Source organism: Nelusetta ayraudi, unplaced genomic scaffold, assembly GCF_046127955.1.
Source record: "Nelusetta ayraudi isolate G7.1 ecotype Tasmania unplaced genomic scaffold, CSIRO-AGI_Nayr_v1 ptg000019l, whole genome shotgun sequence".
Taxonomy (NCBI): Eukaryota; Metazoa; Chordata; class Actinopteri; order Tetraodontiformes; family Monacanthidae; genus Nelusetta; species Nelusetta ayraudi.
The window spans coordinates 6,831,986-6,852,246 of NW_027466069.1; the positions used below are offsets into that span (position 1 = coordinate 6,831,986).

Below are 20,261 nucleotides of genomic sequence, written 5' to 3' on the forward strand. Positions count from 1 at the left end.
CACAAATCTCGCATTAAATATAAATTAACTGTATCTTCCTGTGTTTTCGACGCCTTTTAAACCCCGTCTCTGCCAGAAAACGCGCGTTGATATAAAAAACCGTCGAACCCCACCGCCCCCATGACAGCTGAGAATCACGTGACGTGACGTGTAACCAAACATGGCGGCGCTGGGCTGAGGTTAGCAAACTCCGGACCTGACCGACCGAAGGCTCGTTCTCTCTCTCTCTCTCTCGCTCTCTCTCTCTTCGCCACCGTCTACGCTTCTCCTCGTCACCTGCTCGCTCGGAGGGGGTGAGCCCGGGGCCGAACATGTCGGCCTGAGAGGAGGCTTCGCGTCACCGAGACATGCAGCAACACATCCAGCTGACACCGCAGCAGCAGCAGCGCACACATTCGAAGGCAGAAGACAGCAAAACCAAGAGCATGTTTCTGTCCAGGGCGCTGGAGAAGATCCTCTCCGACAAGGAGGTGAAGAGGAGCCAACACAGCCAGCTGCGCAAAGCCTGTCAGGTGGCCCTCGGTGAGTCACAGAGGCTCGTATTTTTGTGGACCGAGGCCGGCGGGGGGGTTCCGAGGTGTCCCGGGGGATTCTAATAGGGGGCGCTAACAGGTGAAGCTAGCGTTAGCGTCTGATTGGCCTCCCGTCTGTTTCGCGACCCGGTGACAGCTGCCCCCCCCCCCCCTCCAGAGCCTCCTCCCGACCATTTTGTAATTGATACGCTCTGTTACAATGTGTACACAACATCGCCGTTAGCCTTTGTAAGGCGGGTAAAACACGCTGCAGACGTTAGCCAGCAGCTAGCTAGCGCTGCGCTTAGCTCGTCGGCTAAGCCAACTAGCCTGTCGGTGAAGAAAAAAAAGATTAGGAGACCAATCCGTGTGTTGTACGTAGCACTGTCACTCAGCCAGACAGGCCGGTCCTGCCGTCACACACACACACACACACACACACACACACACACACACACACACACACACACACACCAGGATCCTGTGACGTGCTGAGCGTTTCGACACAACACAAACACAGGATATAGTTTCTCTCACTGTCACACACACACACACACACACACACACACACACACACACACACACCGGGAAACAAAACCCCTCCTGCCGTTGTCGTGTGCCCGAATGACCTGCCGCTGCAGTAACGTCTTTAGCTTTTGAACGATTTCCCTTGGCGACGGACAGTTGCTTGTCATCTGAAGAGTCAGTGAAACGTGGCCAAACTGGGTCTCCTTGGTTAAGTCTTTTACTACAGCAGAGTTCCTGGAAGCAGCAGCACTGGTTCGATGCCCATTAGACCACATCAAGCGACACAAAACCCCGTGTTTTAACTCCCGGATCGCAACATGACGTGCCCACATCCTGGCTGGTGTTGGTCATTTAGCTCAAATGTAAACAGGGATAATAGAGGAGCTTAGTAGAGTATCTAGGATCTGAACCTGTTGATCAAATCACCTGGTCTTTAGTGATGCCCTCCTTTGAATTGTGAGTATTTTTTACCCTTTAACTTTATACGTTTGTTTTGAGAGTGAGTTTAAAAAAAAAAAAAACACACACGTTACAGGATTTGAATCTTCATCATGTCTCATTCAGGCTAACCAGTGAGAAAAATATGTTGATTGTCTTTTCAGCACTTTGACTACACTGTGTAGCGAGCAAAATATGTGATTATACATGCATATGAAATATGCATGAAAATAGCAAGACGAAACGTGTGATTAGTCCCAGTGCCGTCAAGAGAGGGAGGGACTCACAAATTGTGCAGCTCTACATTAATGCTGCACTCTGTGTGTGTGTGTGTGTGTGTGTGTGTGTGTGTGTGTGTGTGTGTGTGTGTGTGTGTGTGTGTGTGTGTGTGTGTGTGTGTGTGTGTGTGTGTGTGAGAGAGTGTGTGAGTGAGTGGTTATTGTTGCTCCATTTGTGTTGTTAACGCCGTGTGTACTGTCGAGCAAAACAAAGTAATTCCATAAGATGCTGCAGACCAGAAACACGCTACCACCGTGTCCTGCTTCTTTGGAGACGTCCTCCAGTAACATACGGTCGAATGTTGCCCAGGCAGGTTTTCCTGCTGTCGTTTTTTTTTTTTTAAATCCCTGAACAACAGGAAGAACCTGAGAGTTAATGGAACAAGTCGCCGGCGCTGTGCGAACGTGTGCGTGTGAATCTCATCGTCAATGAGACGGCGTGCAGCCGAGCGTCAGCGGAATGGAAATCGATTGAGCCGAGCAGTTCCGGTCGGACGTCGGTGTCGTGCAGAACCATCGCAGACACCGTGGGAACCGCGAGACGCAGCCCCTGCTGGTCACAGTGTGACTTGCCGGGGGGGGGGGGCGGTGTACTAGTGGCTCATTGAAATAACCCAGAGAGGTTAAAGTTCACACCTGAGCAACATCTAATCCTCTGCCTGTTCTCCTCCACAGACGAGATCAAGGCGGAGCTGGAGAAACAGAAGTGAGTATTGTGGCTGTCGGACTGGTGTGATGGATGATCATGCAGCTCTGTGTGTGTGCGTGTGTCTCCTCCCTCCTCTTCCAGCAATGCGAGAGCTAAACCTCGAGCCCCGGGGCCGTCTGAGGTGAAACTCGGGTGGCTCGCTGCCGCGTCCGACCCTCGTTTAAAGGTTCTGTGAGGGTGCAGCAGCAGACTGGCTGCAGGCAACTCGCAGGCTGCCGAGGTTTCGGCCAGTAGCGTCGCCTCGATGCGACGGGAGCTCCTCTGCTGCACGAAGCGGTGACAGAGCCGTTAATCAGCTCCGATATTACGGCCCGTCGACAATCTGAATAGCTCCCCGTGGTGTCACTGCCTTTACTGGAAAGTGATAAATCATAACAAAATCAAATAAAATCCATAATTACTGTTTCAGCTCCCCTTTTTTGCGTGCACCTGCAGCTTTCGCCGGCTAGCTAGAGCTCCCCCTGGTGTCAAAAATGTTCAAAAGTTAAAAGTTGTAGCATCTCTAGTTAACAGTTAACAGGACGTTAAACTGGATGTTTCTCACCTCATCATCCTGCTAATGTTTAGCTTCATTTCTTCTTGGTCTGTTTTTTTCCCCTAATAGAGCTTTTTTTTTTTTTTTTTCTAACCCAAACTCTCTCTCGTGCTCCTCTTCCTGCAGGGATGGAACTGTGGTGCCACCCAGAGCCAACTACATCGAGGCGGACAAATACGTGCTGCCCTTCGAGTTGGCCTGTCAGTCCAAGTCGCCGCGGATCGTCAGCACCTCGCTGGACTGTCTGCAGGTTCCTTGTTTGTTTTTGGTTTTTATCGATTCCTCTCAGCTCAGTCCGGGTCGCGCGAAGAGAAGGGAGGCAGAGCCGCTGCCAGTGCTGCGTGGCTACGACAGGGGCAGGGAGCGGCTGCTGGGCTTGTTAAACAACGTTACAGTAAGAGCGGTTGCACATTAAAGCTGCACCTCCCACCAGTAGGGGAGCCTGGAGTTCTAACCAACCGGCTCCACTGGTAGAGCAGGAGGAGGTGTTGAGGGAGGATGGGATCAGTTGCCACCTCTCCCGTCCAACTCGCCCGGTGCTTGATTTACGTCTGTGACAGTAACTCCTTCACTCTGCGGCTGCTGCATTGGACATAAGCTGCGTTTCCGTGACCCCTAGAATTGCGCAAAACCTAAATGTTGCAATAGAAAAGTGGCAATGGGAACGCCTTAATTGAAAAACCTCTCAAACTTCTCACTAGAGGTATTTCGCAATAGTGTCGCATTTACACGTCAGCAGACGTGACGGTCGTGGTCAGGTGACCAATTCACTTCAAGTGAAAGTGGGACGTTGTGATTGGATGGAAGAGGAGACGGAATATTTTTTAAGTAATCAAAGAGAAAAAATATAACATAAAAATATAACAACCATTCTCAACAAATAAAAGCAAACGGAGTTCTCATAAATCTTTTAGGACGAGGTTTGTCAAAATTTTAGAAATATTGCTTTAAATTTGCGAAAAACTGTAATGGAAACGCAGCTACACACATTTTCAGTGTCGGTGTTTAGCCCTCAGTGACTTGACTTAATCCTAATTGGTGAGAGAAGATCAGCTTCATTTCGAATATTTTATCACTTTATCACGCAAAACAAAATGATTTATACAAAGGCTAGCGTTGCTTGGATAACAGGGTCCGCCTGGTGCAGCCGCCGTGTGACGCTGCAGCACATCTTTGATGATGAAATCCAGCCTCCCGACTTCTGACCCGTCACTCCGTTGTTGTTGTTCCCGGCAGAAACTCATCGCTTACGGCCACATCACGGGGAACGCCCCCGACAGCAGGAGCCCCGGCAAGCGGCTCATCGACCGCCTGGTGGAGACCATCTGCAACTGCTTCCAGGGCCCGCAGACGGACGAGGGCGTGCAGCTGCAGATCATCAAGGTGAAGCTTCGTTCATCTCCAGTCAGTCTGGAGCTCAGAGAGGAAAACGTCTGGTTAGCATGTTGGGGTGGGAATCGCTCGGTGCCTGACGATTCAGAGGGCGATTAATCGAAAATTGCGATTTTGTGTATATATATTTGTATATATGTGTGTGTGTATATATATACAGTATATACAGTACATCTATCTATCTATCTTTTGGTCTTGTCTCAAAGCTGCCTGAATAAAACGCACATCCTGGTTTTTGCAGAAAGGCCAAAGTCTGACGCGCACAATTCGTCTCTGTTGACAAAAGATTTATGGAGCTGCTAAACGGCCGCGCGGGGGCTGAATGTCACGGGGCGACTCGAGCGGAGCCGATCCGTGAGCCGCATGTCAACAGCAGAGGTCGATGGCTGGTAACCTGCTGTTGAATCACCTGCCACTTCCTGCCCCCCACCCTCCTCCACCCCTGCAGGCCCTGCTGACGACCGTGACGTCGCCCCACATCGAGATCCACGAGGGCACGGTGCTGCTCACTGTCAGGACCTGCTACAACATCTACCTGGCCAGCCGCAACCTCATCAACCAGACCACGGCCAAGGCCACGCTCACACAGATGCTCAACGTCATCTTCACGCGCATGGAGAACCAGGCGGTGAGTGAGTGAGCCTCCTCGGAGCTCCGCCCCCCACACCTCTGCTGGCTCTCTGTTGGCCGGCATCTGACTATTTAATGGATGGGATTTTGTCACACTCGTGTGTTTGTTTTTGTTAGTCGTATAAATTAATTCAGATTAAGGCGCAGTCTCGCAAAGAACAATCTGACTGTCAGAAAGTTTTGTCACAGTTTTCTCCCAGCCATCAATGATTCCACCTCTTCTTCCTCTTCCTCCTCCTCCTCCTACTCCTCCTCAGGCTCTGGAAGCGCAGGAGCAGGAGAAGGAGCGCCTCCGTCTCCCCCAGCAGAACCCGTCTCCGGTCCCGTCCAGCAGGAGGTCCGGCTCGCCCCGGTCCGACCGGACACCCACGCCGGAGCCCCAGAGCTCCCCGTCCCCGGCAGCCAGCACGCCGGACATCCCTGCAGCCACCTGCTCCACACCTCCACCACCTCCATCAGCACCTGAGCAGGAGCAGGAACGGGAGCAGAACCAGGACCAGGATCTGGAGCAGGACCTGGAGCGGGAACAGGCTGCAGACCCACCAACAGTCAACGGGGAGCCTGAGGACGGCAGCGTTCCTGGAGGAGAACCAGTCACACCATCCAGAGGTGGGAGGAGTCAGACAGTGCAGAACTTTCTTTAGTATCTATCTGCCGTGTAGACAGTTGTAAAGAAAAAAAAATTGCGTGAGAAGGTGAGTCCAAACTTTTGACTGGTATTGTATGTATATTTTAAAATACCTAAAAAAAAGTGAAATTTCCCACAAAGCCGCGACACAATCAAAACAGCTCCACCACCCACTTTTGGGTCGCGACCCGCCAGTTGAGAAACGCCAGTGTAGAACCTTCCACCCGTCAGCAGGTCTTCAGCCCTGACGGCTGCTTCCTCTCCCCTCTGCCAGACTCCGTTTTTGAGGACGAAGGTGTGGAGACTCAGCCCAGTCCAGCAGCCCGGCCGGTCGAGGCAGGCGAAGGGGAGGAGCTAGAAGGTCAACAAGATCAAGGTGAGGATGCACGGGAGCTCCAATACAATAAAAGAAAATATGAGTGGAAATACATGATAAAAACCAAAGATCTACACATGAGACCTAAAAACCCCTCCTCCTCCGCTCTCAGTATGTGGTGTCTCATTCCTATCTTCACCTTTGGACCTAAACGTCCCTTCCCCCTGGCAGGCGACCAAACGCACATGGCCACCGAGCAGACGGCAGTGCCGCTCCCTCGAGTCAGGACGGAGGGGCAGCAGGTGAACGGCATCATGGAGGACCGCTCGTCCGTCTCCTCCACAGACATGCTGGTGAGGCAGCCGCACATCTCTCCTCAGAACATCCCCCGGTCCAGCACCGGTGTGGCCAGATTAGCATTTGCGCGCCTGCCGCTGTCCGCTGACCATGCACTTCCTGTTTGACAGGATGCCGAGGCCCTGCAGGGCCCCCACAGCGCCGCCCGCTTCTCCCACATCCTGCAGAAAGACGCCTTCCTGGTGTTCCGCTCGCTCTGCAAGCTCTCCATGAAGCCCCTCGCAGACGGACCCCCGGATCCAAAGTAAGTAAACCCCCCCCACCACCACTGTTTCTGCACCACCTCAGGTAAAGGCAGCCTCCTCCATCCTGCCGTGGCTCCCTTCATCTCCAGTTGCAGTAACACGAGACCTTGATTCCAGCTCCAGTTGTTCCGAGTAAACCGAGCCGCCAGAGAAGCTCACAGACTTCATAGCGGCCTGCAATTAGATGAACACTGACCAGACCAGACCAAACACTGAGCTCTGTCACTCACAGTGAGCTGCTGTTGCATAAGCACACAGGGGAAATATTACAATGTTTTGTTGCCCGACTAAGCCTGGCTCGACAAGTGATGGAAAATGCTCATCTGCCCATGAGAGCAACTTTATGTGACCTCACAGGTCCCACTGCTTGTAATTCACTGGATATCATGATTACAGGTGAAACCTCTTTAGCTTATATTGAAATCAGGCCTATCAGATTTCCTTTGTGGACCCATTTGGACCCGCCCTCTCCTCCTTCATGGCCTCTGATTGGTCCGGTTGCCCTCTGACCAGTTAAAATCGGTTTCGGCTGATTTGCGATTTTTTTTTCAAGACGGTTCTGAGATGAATTCAGACTCACAGCGGCTCCGCCGGCTCCTCCCGCAGGTCCCACGAGCTGCGCTCCAAGATCGTGTCGCTGCAGCTCCTGCTGTCGGTGCTGCAGGGCGCCGGGCCCATCTTCCGGACCCACGAGATGTTCGTCAACGCCATCAAGCAGTACCTGTGCGTGGCGCTCTCCAAGAACGGTGTCTCGTCGGTGCCCGAGGTGTTTGAGCTGTCGCTGGCCATCTTCCTCACGCTGCTGTCCCACTTCAAGGTCCACCTGAAGATGCAGATCGAGGTGACGGAGAGGGGAAGCAACCAGGCAGTAGAACTTTTTCCCTCCCGTCGTGCGATCCTGCAGCTGACGCCTCTCCTCCTCCTGCTCCTCCTCCTCCTCAGGTGTTTTTCCGTGAGATTTTCCTCACCATCCTGGAAACGTCCACCAGCTCCTTCGAGCACAAGTGGATGGTGATCCAGACCCTGACCCGCATCTGTGCAGGTACTCCATTCAGTCCCGCCCCGCCCCAGAGCTGCGTGTCGCTATTTGGTTTTATACATTGACTTACATCCCCTTCCATCTCTTCCGGCTCCACAGACGCCCAGTGTGTGGTCGACATCTACGTCAACTACGACTGCGACTTGAACGCCGCCAACATCTTCGAGCGGCTGGTCAACGACTTGTCCAAGATCGCCCAGGGCCGCAGCGGCCAGGAGCTGGGGATGACTCCACTGCAGGTACCATCGCTCAAAAATATTTAGATTATATGAACGGCATCATGGCACCACAGTGGTCCTTCCTGTTTCCAAAACCAACCAAACCTTTCTGCCAAATTTCCACTCACTCTTTTGGATGATGACAAACAAAAGTGGAGTTCCTGCTCCTCCCATCAGCTCAATAGCAAAAAGCTCCAGTTTTAAGTTTGTGTGCCTGTGTATGTGACAGGAGCTGAGCCTTCGTAAGAAAGGTCTGGAGTGTCTGGTGTCCATCCTCAAGTGTATGGTGGAGTGGAGCAGAGACATGTACGTCAACCCCAACCTCCAGGCCAACCTGGGTAAGTGTGTGTTTGTTTGTGAACGATGCCTGCGACGAGCAGGAGGTCAGATTGAACTCAAGATCTCGTCTGTTTTTCTTTTTCTGTGTGTGTGTGTGTGCGTGCGTGTGTGTCCGCAGGTCAGGAGCACCCTCCCGACAGCGAGGGGGCGGAGCTGAAGCTCCCGGAGCCGCTGGCGGTCCGGCGGGACAGCGTCAGCTCGCTGGACTCCACCGTCTCGTCCAGCGTGGCCGCCTCGCAGGCCGACCACCCCGAGCAGTACGAGGTCATCAAGCAGCAGAAGGACATCATCGAGCACGGCATCGACCTGTGAGGCGCCTCCCTTTCACACTCAACCTGTTGCCACTTGGTTATGTTATGGGTCCAGGCAGGAGAAACTGCTTTAAATTGGTTCATATGGGGACAGTTTTGTATGACATAGACGGACATCGATGGCTGCGACATCCTGGGAAAGGGGCCAGCAAGGGGTTACAAGGGGTCGGCAGGCTTCTAAAGGGGTCGGTGGGCGTCGGGAGGTGATGGCAGGGGTCGGCAGGCGTCGGGAGGCATCAGTGGATGTCGGCAGGTGTCAGATGTCATTAGCGTGTGGCGGTCTCTCCTCCACAGGTTCAACAAGAAGCCCAAGCGAGGCGTCCAGTACCTGCAGGACCAGGGCATGCTGGGAGCCACGGCCGAGGACATCGCCCAGTTCCTGCACCAGGAGGACCGGCTGGACACGGTGAGGAAGGGGGAACCCCAGCCGGGCCTCCATCGTCCCCAAACGCACACACCCTTCTCTCCCACACACTGACTCCCTCCTCCTCCTCCTGCCGCATGCACCCGCAGACCCAGGTGGGTGAGTTCTTGGGCGAGAACATCAAGTTCAACAAGGAGGTGATGTACTGCTACGTGGACCAGCTGGACTTCTGTGGGCGGGACTTCGTCTCGGCCCTCAGGGCCTTCCTGGAGGGCTTCCGGCTGCCCGGCGAGGCGCAGAAGATCGACCGGCTGATGGAGAAGTTCGCTGCCCGCTACCTGGAGTGCAACCAGGGGTAAGCTCCGCCCCTTCGACGCCCCCTCCCACACTCCCGCCCGTCAGTGGTGCAGCACAACTCGCTAACCGGTGGTGTCCCCTCACTGTCTGCAGGCAGACGTTGTTTGCCAGCGCTGACACCGCCTACGTGCTGGCCTACTCCATCATCATGCTGACCACAGACCTGCACAGCCCCCAGGTGAGAGCGCTCGCCGCCACGGTCACAGTCGACGTGTCATTTAGGTGGCGAGACTCGGGACGGCAGGATCTTCAGGCTGATGGGATGCAGAATGATAACTTAGTTTGTTTTTCTGTTGTTTTGGTTGGGTTTAGTTGCACAGAGCACATTTGTTGCATGCAAAAACGGAAGTGAAAAGGTTTGAAATGATGTAAATAGTCAAACCAAACATCCCATAAAGTCATTTTAACTCCATATTTTAAGTTTTACTGCTACTTGCATTGGACTTTGATTCTTCAAAATTTGCTCCTGATTTCATGTCTTCAGGAAACCACATATCAATATTGCTATGACCAGCGGCCGATGCCTGATGATATAAAAGGGAACATCATATTTATTAATTTAGTTCAATATTAAAACTTCAGATTTTGTTTTACCCCTAACAAATGAACCGGTATAGAAATGGCGTAAAACAGTTTGGTGAGAAAATCGTCCAGTCTCCTCATTGGCTCACCGGCCCTCTAACGACTTTCTCTCACTGGCCTCGCTCTCACCTCTGTCGCCACCCGCCAACCTTCCCTGAACGTGCCGTGCAGGTGAAGAACAAGATGACAAAGGAGCAGTACATCAAGATGAACCGGGGCATCAACGACAGCAAGGACCTGCCCGAGGAGTATCTGTCGGCCATCTACGACGAGATCGCCGGCAAGAAAATCGCCATGAAGGAGAGCAAAGAGTTCTCCATCACACCAAAGTCCTCCAAGCAGAGTGAGTTCACTTCCTTGTGCGCGGCAGCAGCAGCAGCAAGAAAGAAGGCGTGATCGTGATAACGACTTCCTGTCCCCTCTCCCTCCTCCTCCACCTTCCCCCCAGATGTGGCCAGTGAGAAGCAGCGCCGCCTGCTGTACAACATGGAGATGGAGCAGATGGCCAAGACGGCCAAGGCGCTGATGGAGGCGGTCAGCCACGCCCAGGCGCCCTTCTTCAGCGCCACACACCTGGAGCACGTCAGGCCCATGTTCAAGGTGGGAGCCGGGTCACCGCCATCAGCTGACAGGAAGTGGGAGGTCAGCTGAGACTGACTGAACTGCGTGTGTGTGTGTGTGTGTGTGTGTGTGTGTGTGTGTGTGTGTGTGTGTGTGTGTGTGTGTGTGTGTGTGTGTGTGTGTGTGTGTGTGTGTGTGTGTGTAGCTGGCGTGGACGCCCCTGCTGGCGGCCTTCAGCGTGGGGCTGCAGGACTGCGACGACCCCGAGGTGGCCTCGCTGTGTCTGGAGGGGATCCGCTGCGCCATCAGGATCGCCTGCATCTTCAGCATGCAGGTCTGACGGCTCTTTCTTCTCCTCCTTCTTCTTCCCTCTTTCTCTTTCCTTCTCCTGTTCCTCATCTTCTGTCTTTCTTCTCCTCCTCATTTTCCTCCCGTTCTCCTTCCTCTCCTCTGTCTCCTCCTCCATTCTTTTTCCTCCTCCTCATCTTCCTCCTCCACGACCTCTTCCTTTGCTCCCTGCCTCCCAGATGAACATTTTCACTCTCACCGTCTGTCTTGTCTCTCTCCTCCCCGCACGCAGCTGGAGCGCGACGCCTACGTGCAGGCCCTGGCCAGGTTCACCCTGCTGACGGCCAGCTCCAGCATCACCGAGATGAAGCAGAAGAACATCGACACCATCAAGACCCTGATCACCGTGGCCCACACCGACGGGAACTACCTGGGCCACTCCTGGCACGAGGTGAGTGACGCCTGCTTTCCTGGGCTATGTAAGAGGAGTCAGAAACCTGCAGCTGCAAATGTCATTTTGTGTGTGTGTGTGTGTGCGTGTGCGTGTATTGGATGCAGATCTTGAGGTGCATCAGTCAGCTGGAGCTCGCTCAGCTGATCGGCACCGGCGTAAAGACGCGCTACATCTCCGGCGTGGTTCGAGACAGTCAGACTGGACTGAGGGGGCTGCCGTCCAACACCGAGGAGTTCATGCCGCTTGGACTGGGTGAGACACGTGCACACGCAGACACACACACACACTTTGTTTGCTGATGCTGACGTCGGCATCATGTCATACGGTGATTCATTTTAATTTAGTGTAAAACTTAATGTAATTGTTGTTACATATTTTGAATTTCATCTATTAACTTCAGAAACGTTTTACAACAACAGGTCTGTACTGCTTTTATTTTGATGTATTGGGGTTTAAAGATATTTGTAGGTACTTTTTTTTTTTTAATTGTGTTTTTTGTTAAGGAAGAAAATAAAATCAGTTTATCCCATTTAATACATTATATTGTCCATGTCAACCCTGCGCTGCGGTAGACACACAGAATGAATTAATTTGGGACATTATTTCTCTCTCAGGGACCCTGGTGGGCAGTCAGGACAGGCGACAGATGGCTCACATCCAGGAGTCGGTGGGTGAGACCAGCTCGCAGAGTGTGGTGGTGGCGGTGGACCGCATCTTCACTGGCTCCACCAGGCTGGACGGAAACGCTATTGGTGAGCGAGCCGCCTTGGCCCTGATGATGGTGATGGTGATGATTATGATGATGGCAACACTGATGTTCCCCCCCGTCAGTGGACTTTGTTCGGTGGCTGTGCGCCGTCTCCATGGACGAGCTGGCCTCGGCCCACCAGCCCCGAATGTTCAGCCTGCAGAAGATCGTGGAGATCTCCTACTACAACATGAACCGCATCCGGCTGCAGTGGTCGCGCATCTGGCAGGTCATCGGAGACCACTTCAACAAGGTGGGCGGAGCCAGTCCCCGACAAACTTTCTCTGGTTGTTGTTCCCGTCTCCAAAACGACGGCCCGACTAATGGCGGTTGGGGCGTTTGGACGTTCTCTTCCAGGTGGGCTGCAACCCCAACGAGGATGTGGCCATCTTCGCCGTGGACTCGCTGCGGCAGCTGTCCATGAAGTTCCTGGAGAAAGGCGAGCTGGCCAACTTCCGCTTCCAGAAGGACTTCCTGCGGCCATTCGAGCACATCGTGAAGAAGAACAGGTGCAGGGGAACGGTTCCGCCAAATTTTTTTTCCTCCCTGTGGAAATCTCCGAAAATGAACGTCGGTGAATTTGCTCCCGCCCGCAGGTCCCCCACCATCAGGGACATGGTGATCAGGTGCGTGGCCCAGATGGTGAACTCGCAGGCGGCCAACATCCGCTCCGGCTGGAAGAACATCTTCTCCGTCTTCCACCAGGCGGCCTCGGACCACGACGAGACCATCGTGGAGCTGGCCTTCCAGACCACCGGGCACATCGTCCGTAAGTGTGGCCGCGTCTCCGCCGGCCTGACCCGATGACCCCACCTGGTTCCTCACCACCCTTCTCATTCCCTGTCCTCAGTAAACACCTTCCAGGAGCACTTTGCGTCCGCCATCGACTCCTTCCAGGATGCCGTTAAGTGCCTGTCAGAGTTTGTCTGCAATGCGGCCTTCCCCGACACCAGCATGGAGGCCATTCGCCTCATACGCCACTGCGCCAAATACGTCTCGGAGAGGCCACAGGTGGGCGCCACTGAGCAGCTGGCGTAATCACGTCCAGCTGTTTGATTTTTCTCTTTTTAGTTAAAGGTCCAGTGTGTAATATTTGGCTTGATTTATAATTTTTATCTTGGTAAAAGCTTAATATACTGCCAATAAATACATGAATGAAGGTGTATAATCACAGTATAATAAATCTAATTTTGTTTTCCTACCCTTAAAACAGTTTCATATGTATATAAGAATATACATTTGAGCAAGGGTCTTGCTTCCAGTTAGTAAGGAAGCCTGGTGTGGACAAACCAAGAGCATGGGATGTTATGTTTAGGCGGAGGAGGAGATGGAATATTTATTAGTAATCAAATAGAAAAATGTAACAACCACTCTTGACAGCAAACAAACGTAAGCAAACTTAATTCTCGTGGTACAAGATTTTACGAGAATTACTGTTCATTCAATGGAAACACCTGCAAATAGCAATTGTACTTTGTCTAAATTTTGGAAACATCGCTTTTATTTTGCGTAAAACTGTGATGGGAACGCAGCTCGTGAAAGATGCTGCAGTCTAAAATGTAACCGCTTCATGTCGCTGTTTCTTCTTCAAAAACTCCAAATATTACACACTTAACCTTTGAATGACATGCATATTTAAAGGTATTTGCAGATCATTTTTAACGTACCTGTTCAACTGTGTGTGTGCAGACGTTGAGGGAGTACACCAGCGACGACATGAACGTGGCCCCCGGGGACCGTGTCTGGGTCCGAGGCTGGTTCCCCATCCTGTTCGAGCTCTCCTGCATCATCAACCGCTGCAAGCTGGACGTCCGCACCAGGTACAGCGGGGAAAGCCTTGTGTTTGTTTGTTTGTTTTGTTGTGGCAGTCGGGGTCAATGGTGAATCTTGGGTCATTTATTTATTTAGCTATGAAAGGGTTTTGTTTGTCCACAAAAGCATCTGTGGAGCTTCATGGAAAACAGCTGAACAACCAGCTAGTTGCATCAGCATTTTTTCCCCCTCAATAGTTTTGAGAATATTTTGAAATTCAGGGTCCTTAATTTTATCGAATGTTGTTCATATTGTTGACTCTGATGTTGAATTGTTAATTGTGTTAGTTGTGGTCATATTATATTTAAACAAAAACCCTGACACTTCTTCTGCCACTAGATGGCAGCACTTGCAGCTAATCACAATTCGCACTCGCTCAAGTTTTCCCTCCAGTTTAAATTCTTGCTCTTGTGTAGTACGTCGCTTTGGATGAAAACGTCTCCTGAGTGCAATTGTAGAGCCGTCGCTTTGTTTTACGGGGACTCTTTGGTATCGATGGACGTGTTTTCCCACAGAGGCCTCACCGTCATGTTCGAGATCATGAAGAGCTACGGCCACACCTTCGAGAAGCACTGGTGGCACGACCTCTTCAGGATCGTCTTCCGCATCTTCGACAACATGAAGCTGCCTGAGCAGCAGACGGAGGTCAGAGGTCACCGCTGATATCGCCCCTCCCCCACCCCCTCCACGGAAATCATCAAAACTAGTCGGCGTTGACGTCTGTCATTTGTCTTCCAACCGCCTCCAGAAAACCGAGTGGATGACGACCACGTGCAACCACGCCCTCTACGCCATCTGCGACGTCTTCACTCAGTTCTACGAGCCGCTCAGCGAGATCCTGCTGGCCGACATCTTCACGCAGCTGCAGTGGTGCGTCCGGCAAGGTGGGTGGCGTCCGCCAGGCCGCTCTGCCGTCGCCGTCGACCCCCAAAGGGTTCGCTCATCGTGGCGCCGCCTCCCTCTCTCTCTTTCTCTCTCTCTCTCCCTCCCTCTCTCTCTACCCCTCTGCAGACAACGAGCAGCTGGCCCGCTCGGGCACCAACTGCCTGGAGAACCTGGTCATCCTGAACGGGGAGAAGTTCAGCCCCGAGGTGTGGAACATCACCTGCTCCTGCATGCTGGAGATCTTCCAGAGCAACAGCCCTCACGCGTAAGTCCAAGATTGAAAGATCCAAAGATATTTTTTTTTGTCAAAATTGTGTGAAGTTTCAAAAAATAGTTTCAAAAGTGTCAAGTTTAATAACAGTTTTAGAAGATACAAAGTCGAAGATTTAAAAAGTGGCAAGTACAGATAAGAGTGTTTGAAGTATTATGCAATACAATATATAATTTGTTGCAAACAATGGAATGCAAAATCCAAGCACAGTGAGTTGAAGACGCGGAGGGCAGAGCCGTCATCTCTCGCAATCTGGACAGAAAGTGTTTTCAGCTGGTCTTAGTCACTGAAGAAGAAGAAGAAGAAAATACAGGAGAATTGGAGAAGTAAATTTTTTTTTTATCAGGCTGCAGATAAAAGCGTAATCAAGTCAAGAATGTTACTGCAGATATACGCTTTCTCTTGACAAACTAGCTGGTGTCCTCTTAACTGACCCAACCTGGCAACCCAGACTTGTCTGATGGCATGTGACTGACTCTCCACCTACTCTTCACCAGATGGACGTGTTACAAGATTTAGTGGTGACTTTGACTTGTAACCCCTCCCCCCCTTCAGGTTGCTGACCTGGCGGCCGACAGGACAGGAGGAAGAAGCTGGAGACGGACGACACTTTGTGAGTGTCAGACACACACACACACACACACACACACACAGCAACAGCGATAATGTTGTCGTCCCTGAAACTGAAGCCTCTTAACTCGTGTCTGTGCGTCTGTCTGTCTGCAGGATGCGGATTTCGACAGCCAATCGCAGAGCAGCTTCGACCGCGCCCTGTCCGAGAGAGGCCACAGCCAGATGTCCAGCGACGACACATGGAAGGGCAAATCCAGCGCACGTACGTGCGCAGACTCGACGTCTCGCTTCAAGGAAGCAACGTTCAGACACTGAGAAGCTCTTTTCTTTTTGCTTCTCTGCAGGGGTTTCGGACCAGAAGCTGTTTGCAGGCCTGCTGATTAAATGCGTCGTGCAGCTCGAGCTCATCCAGACGATAGACAACATTGTTTTCTACCCGGCGACGAGCAAGAAGGAGGACGCGGAGAACATGGCCGCCGCCCAGGTGAGTCTCGTCGCCGCCGTTCAAAGTTCCTCAGAACTTTATTAACAACGAAAAAAAACGCTGTCACGTCGTCGGCAGCGCGACACCCTGGACGAGTCGGAGGCCGAGGGTGGGGAGGCGGTGTCCAACCAGGGCATGTACCATCACATGACCTCGGCGCACCTCTTCAAGCTGCTGGACTGCCTGCTGGAGTCGCACACCTTCGCCAAGGACTTCAACTCCAACAACGAGCAGCGGACGGCTCTGTGGCGGGCAGGTGAGCGGCGACGGCTCTTCCCCCTCTTCCTCCTCTTCCTGCTGCTCCTCGTTGCTGCACCATCCACATTCATACTTCCTGCCCCCCTCCAGGCTTCAAAGGCAAGTCCAAGCCCAACTTGTTGAAGCAGGAGACCAGCAGTCTGGCCTGCAGCCTGAGGATCCTGTTCAGGATGTATTCAGACCCGCAGCTGCAGGACTCGTGGACGGACATCCAGACACGCCTCCTGCTGTAAGTGTGTGTGTTTGTGTGTGTGTGTGTGTTTTCGCAAATCGCTTTGTGTTGTTGCATTTGTTTTTGTTGTGGCGTGCAGCTGACTCATATATCATGTGTTTGTAACTGCAGTCCATCTGGTGGCTCAGGGAGTCTGCTTTTGAGTCTTGGAAAGAGAAGGCGTGATATTAACAATGCTTCTGTGTGTGTTTGTGTGTGTCAGTGTGTGCAGCGAAGCGCTAGCCTACTTCATCAGCCTGACCTCGGAGAGCCACCGGGAGGCCTGGAACAGCCTGCTGATGCTGCTGCTCACCAGGACGCTGCGGCTGCCCGACGACAAGGTACCACACACACACACACACACACACACACACACACACACACACACACACACACACACACACACACACACACACACACACGATGTGTAAAAAAAGGACTGAGATGAGGGAAGAGAAACACAAACTGCTCTCTGCGTGCAACATAAACAAAAGAAGCAAAAAACAAAGTAAACGCAACGCATCTCGCATTAAAAAATTAATAAACGCGAGAGACTTCCTTATTTTCAGATCTTTGTTTTTTCATGCGGGTCTCCCAAAGTCCAGAAAGCTGCATATTTAGCCCTCTGTTTGCAGCCTCCTGCTGAAACTAATGCTTCCACATGTTTTGGAAATGGACTAGAACACGGTATTCCGAAAGGACGGAGCCAACACCTGGCTGGGGGCGGGGCCACTAACCTGGGAGACACACTGGAAAGTAAAGCTCATGAGATTAACTATTTTCCCCCCTCATTTGTGGGAAGTCGTCTGAGGCGATGGAGGTTCGCTACTGGCCGGAAACATTGGTAAAAGGAATCTTTCCGCGCAGTTTTATTATTTCGCTCTAACCGCTGCAAATCACCCTTTCTTATCCCTGTCACATTCTGGCACGGGTGCCACCCTGCTCGCTGAGCCGCCTGCCATGACATGACTCATGCGCTCTGTGTGATTCACCGATGACTCACCACGTCTGTGACTCCGGTCTTTATTCTTTTTTTTTTTATTCTTATTATTTCCCACCCCGAGCCATTTGAGACCAGAACTGTTCTTTTAGTCAGAAGTCGACCTGGATCTGGTGGCGTCGCCGCGGCGCCTGCACCGCACAAACCTCCACGTCAACACAAACGACAAGTCTCATTGTTTCGCCGACTGGCTGAACTCTCTGTGCAGGGCCTGCTGGGAGGTTGCTCTTTTTTTCCCTCCTTCTTCTTCTTCTTCTTCTTTGTTGCTGCCACCAAAGTCGTGCAGTTAAGCGTGATTGCCGTTGGTTGTGTTTATTCGCCTACGTGCACTTCCATAATGATCACCTCCCCCCCCCCTGGATGTTTAGCCGTTGTGCTGTAAATTATTTACCCTCCCAGAACAGAATCCTCCCATTATCTCAGACTGTGTTTGGACCAAACCGCTGCTCCGTAATTCCGCCAGCCGTGTCGTCTCAATGAGGTGTGTTTATTGCCTTAAGTCATTGAGTTCAGCAACGCTCCGCAACCCTGAGTTGACAATCCGACGACGTGGCCCGCTGCTGCAGTTTTACCCCTCCCACATTGATCCTTCCCCTCGCTTTTGCACGGTCAAGTTTATGTGCAGGGCTGAAGCGGGTTGGCCTGAAAGGCCTTTTGTAACTCGGAGGTTTTTACCCAGGATGCCCTCTGACTCCTGCTGCCAGTAAAGAGAACTCTGATTCGTAGATGGCGCTGCAGCGTTTCTACGACTTCCTAACGTCGTTTTTTCAGCCCTGGGTTGAAGTCACGTGACCAAGGGGTTGCCTGCAGCTCCACCCGAGCCGCCGACGAGGCTCATCGGTCGCAGGAGTCAAAGATGAGCCTTCAAAGGGAAAATTCAAAAGTTCAGGGCACGTTTGTGGTGAAGTTGCTACGCCTCGAGGTTGAAATGCAAGCTTGAATGTGTGGAGCAACAGAAGCAGTGTCAGCAGCAGTAGCAGCAACAGTAGCAGTAGCAGAAGTAGCAGCAGCAACAACAGTAGCAGTAGCAGCAGAGTCCAGCCAGCGGTCGACACCTGATTCCGTTTTTTCTGACTTGTTGTTTCCTCCTGTGCAGTTCAAGCCACACGCCTCCTGCTACTACCCCCACCTGTGCGAGATGATGCAGTTCGACCTGATCCCGGAGCTGCGGGCCGTGCTCCGACGCTTCTTCCTGCGCATCGGCTCCGTCTTCCACATCGCCGCGCCCGAGGCGTTGGCGCCGGCACCCGGCCGGACTCACGCCTCGTAGGGACAGAGGCGAAGGTGGAGACTCGTGAACACGAGGACGGACAACAGTTTTCTTCTTCTCCTCTTCCTCTTGGGCTGGAAAAAATATTTTTGGAGGAGCCGCGACGTCACAGTGAAGTCGACAAAGACTTGTAGCTTTTCTCTCCCCCGCCCTCTGCGTCTTGAGTTGAGTGTTTGTCTGCTGCCCCCAGCTGGCGGGGAAGACTTCGCCCTGTCCTGCCTCCCTTCTCTGTGCTGAGGGGACGGACAGGGCTGTGAGCGCTGCCTCTGCTGGCTCTAGTCACTCATCACAACTCTCCCAACTCTCATCTCAAACAATGACTTCAAAAAATATATATATATTAAAAAAATAATAATTTATTGTTATTGTTGCAAACCCCTCCCTTTGATTTTTTTTTTTTTTAAAGAGCGTCTAACTGTCAAGCATATTTAGATGCTAAAAGCAAATGAATGATGGTGTTAAATTTACTGATGTTCTCTTTTGGCCACCTGTGCCTGTAGGAAAGTGATGATGCCGGGGTCGGTGTGGGTTGCGTGATCTGGTCAGACGATGTTTTAAATGTTGGAACCCAAAGTTTGTCACTTTAACCTGTTTGTTTGTTTTTCACTTATTCCATGTGGGCAATTTAAAACGTCTTCTGATACTTTTTGTCTTTGTTCGTCCCGTCGACTTGATCATTTCTTGCCTGTCGAGATTTTTTACCTATTTATTTTTTTTCTTTGCTTTCTTCCTTTAATTTGTTTTATGATTATTGTTCATTTTTGGGACAATCTTTGGTTTACAATGAATTGTGTGTGGGACAACTGTTATTCATTCCCTTGTGTGTTGTCGCCGTTCACCGCAGGGTCCCAAACTTAAAGAACTCTAATTCATCAGTCGAACCTCGGAGACGGTCGTGATTCTTTGCAGAGTCGGCACAAGCTCTCTGCTGATGTATTAACAACACCTCATTAAATTCCCGTCAGTGTTGAGCATCTGTCATCCTCAGAGGTAAAGCAAGCAAAACTAAAACTGGGACATCCAGGAGCGGAGCGGCCCCAAAAGTCTGCCCCCCTGGCCGTGTCACCGTGTATTCCATGCCTTTTTATCACAGAAGGATGTATGTAATAATTTAAAGTGCATTTAAATATTATTTTTGAGAAGCATTCCTTCCTTCACAACTATGGATGCCCTTGTTTCTTCCCTACAACGCCAGGGAATATATAAATATATATATAAATATATATATATATATATATGAAAATGTATACAGTAAATGGGGGAAATGCCGACTGTAAAGTTTTCAATGTAAGATACATAGAAATACAAAATGCTATGCGGTTCAATACATGACATTGTGATGTAAACTTGCAGGCATTTGGTGAAGTATCAATAAACATGAAATTTGATCCAGTCACATTTCCATCGACTCGGCTTCATGCTTTTTTTGTTCTTCTGAAAAAGTGGAACTTCTGCCTACTTTCCCCCCAATGTATGTGGAAGTGAATGCAAATCACATTCATTAAAAGATAAGAATACTTCTCAATAATTAATTTTCAATTGGGCTCGAGAATGTTCCCCGTAGTTGTTGGTTGTCCCTCCTGGTACACCCTGAGTGTTCTCACTCAATTTGAAAAAGGTAGAAAAACTGTTACGAGTGCAAATACCAAATGCACTTTTGCTTTACTT

The 20,261-nt window shown here is 51.4% G+C and overlaps 1 protein-coding gene across 1 annotated transcript; it reads left to right on the forward strand.

The window, feature by feature from the left end:
* Positions 1-141: 141 nt before the first annotated feature.
* On the forward strand, positions 142-19,985 carry arfgef2 (ADP-ribosylation factor guanine nucleotide-exchange factor 2 (brefeldin A-inhibited)). The gene is made up of 38 exons (XM_076026676.1): positions 142-522; positions 2,432-2,462; positions 3,127-3,250; positions 4,237-4,383; positions 4,841-5,020; positions 5,280-5,631; positions 5,925-6,026; positions 6,198-6,319; positions 6,434-6,567; positions 7,175-7,409; positions 7,511-7,610; positions 7,707-7,846; positions 8,055-8,163; positions 8,283-8,472; positions 8,770-8,881; positions 8,989-9,194; positions 9,290-9,374; positions 9,950-10,121; positions 10,227-10,378; positions 10,545-10,673; positions 10,920-11,078; positions 11,186-11,333; positions 11,696-11,833; positions 11,913-12,082; positions 12,187-12,338; positions 12,426-12,598; positions 12,680-12,840; positions 13,519-13,649; positions 14,157-14,286; positions 14,390-14,525; positions 14,653-14,791; positions 15,353-15,410; positions 15,524-15,632; positions 15,715-15,854; positions 15,933-16,110; positions 16,203-16,341; positions 16,547-16,664; positions 18,420-19,985. Exons 1-38 carry the CDS (start codon positions 348-350, stop codon positions 18,591-18,593), a joined length of 5,550 nt encoding a protein of 1,849 aa, XP_075882791.1. The 5' UTR covers positions 142-347; the 3' UTR covers positions 18,594-19,985.
* The last annotated feature ends 276 nt before the right edge of the window (positions 19,986-20,261 follow it).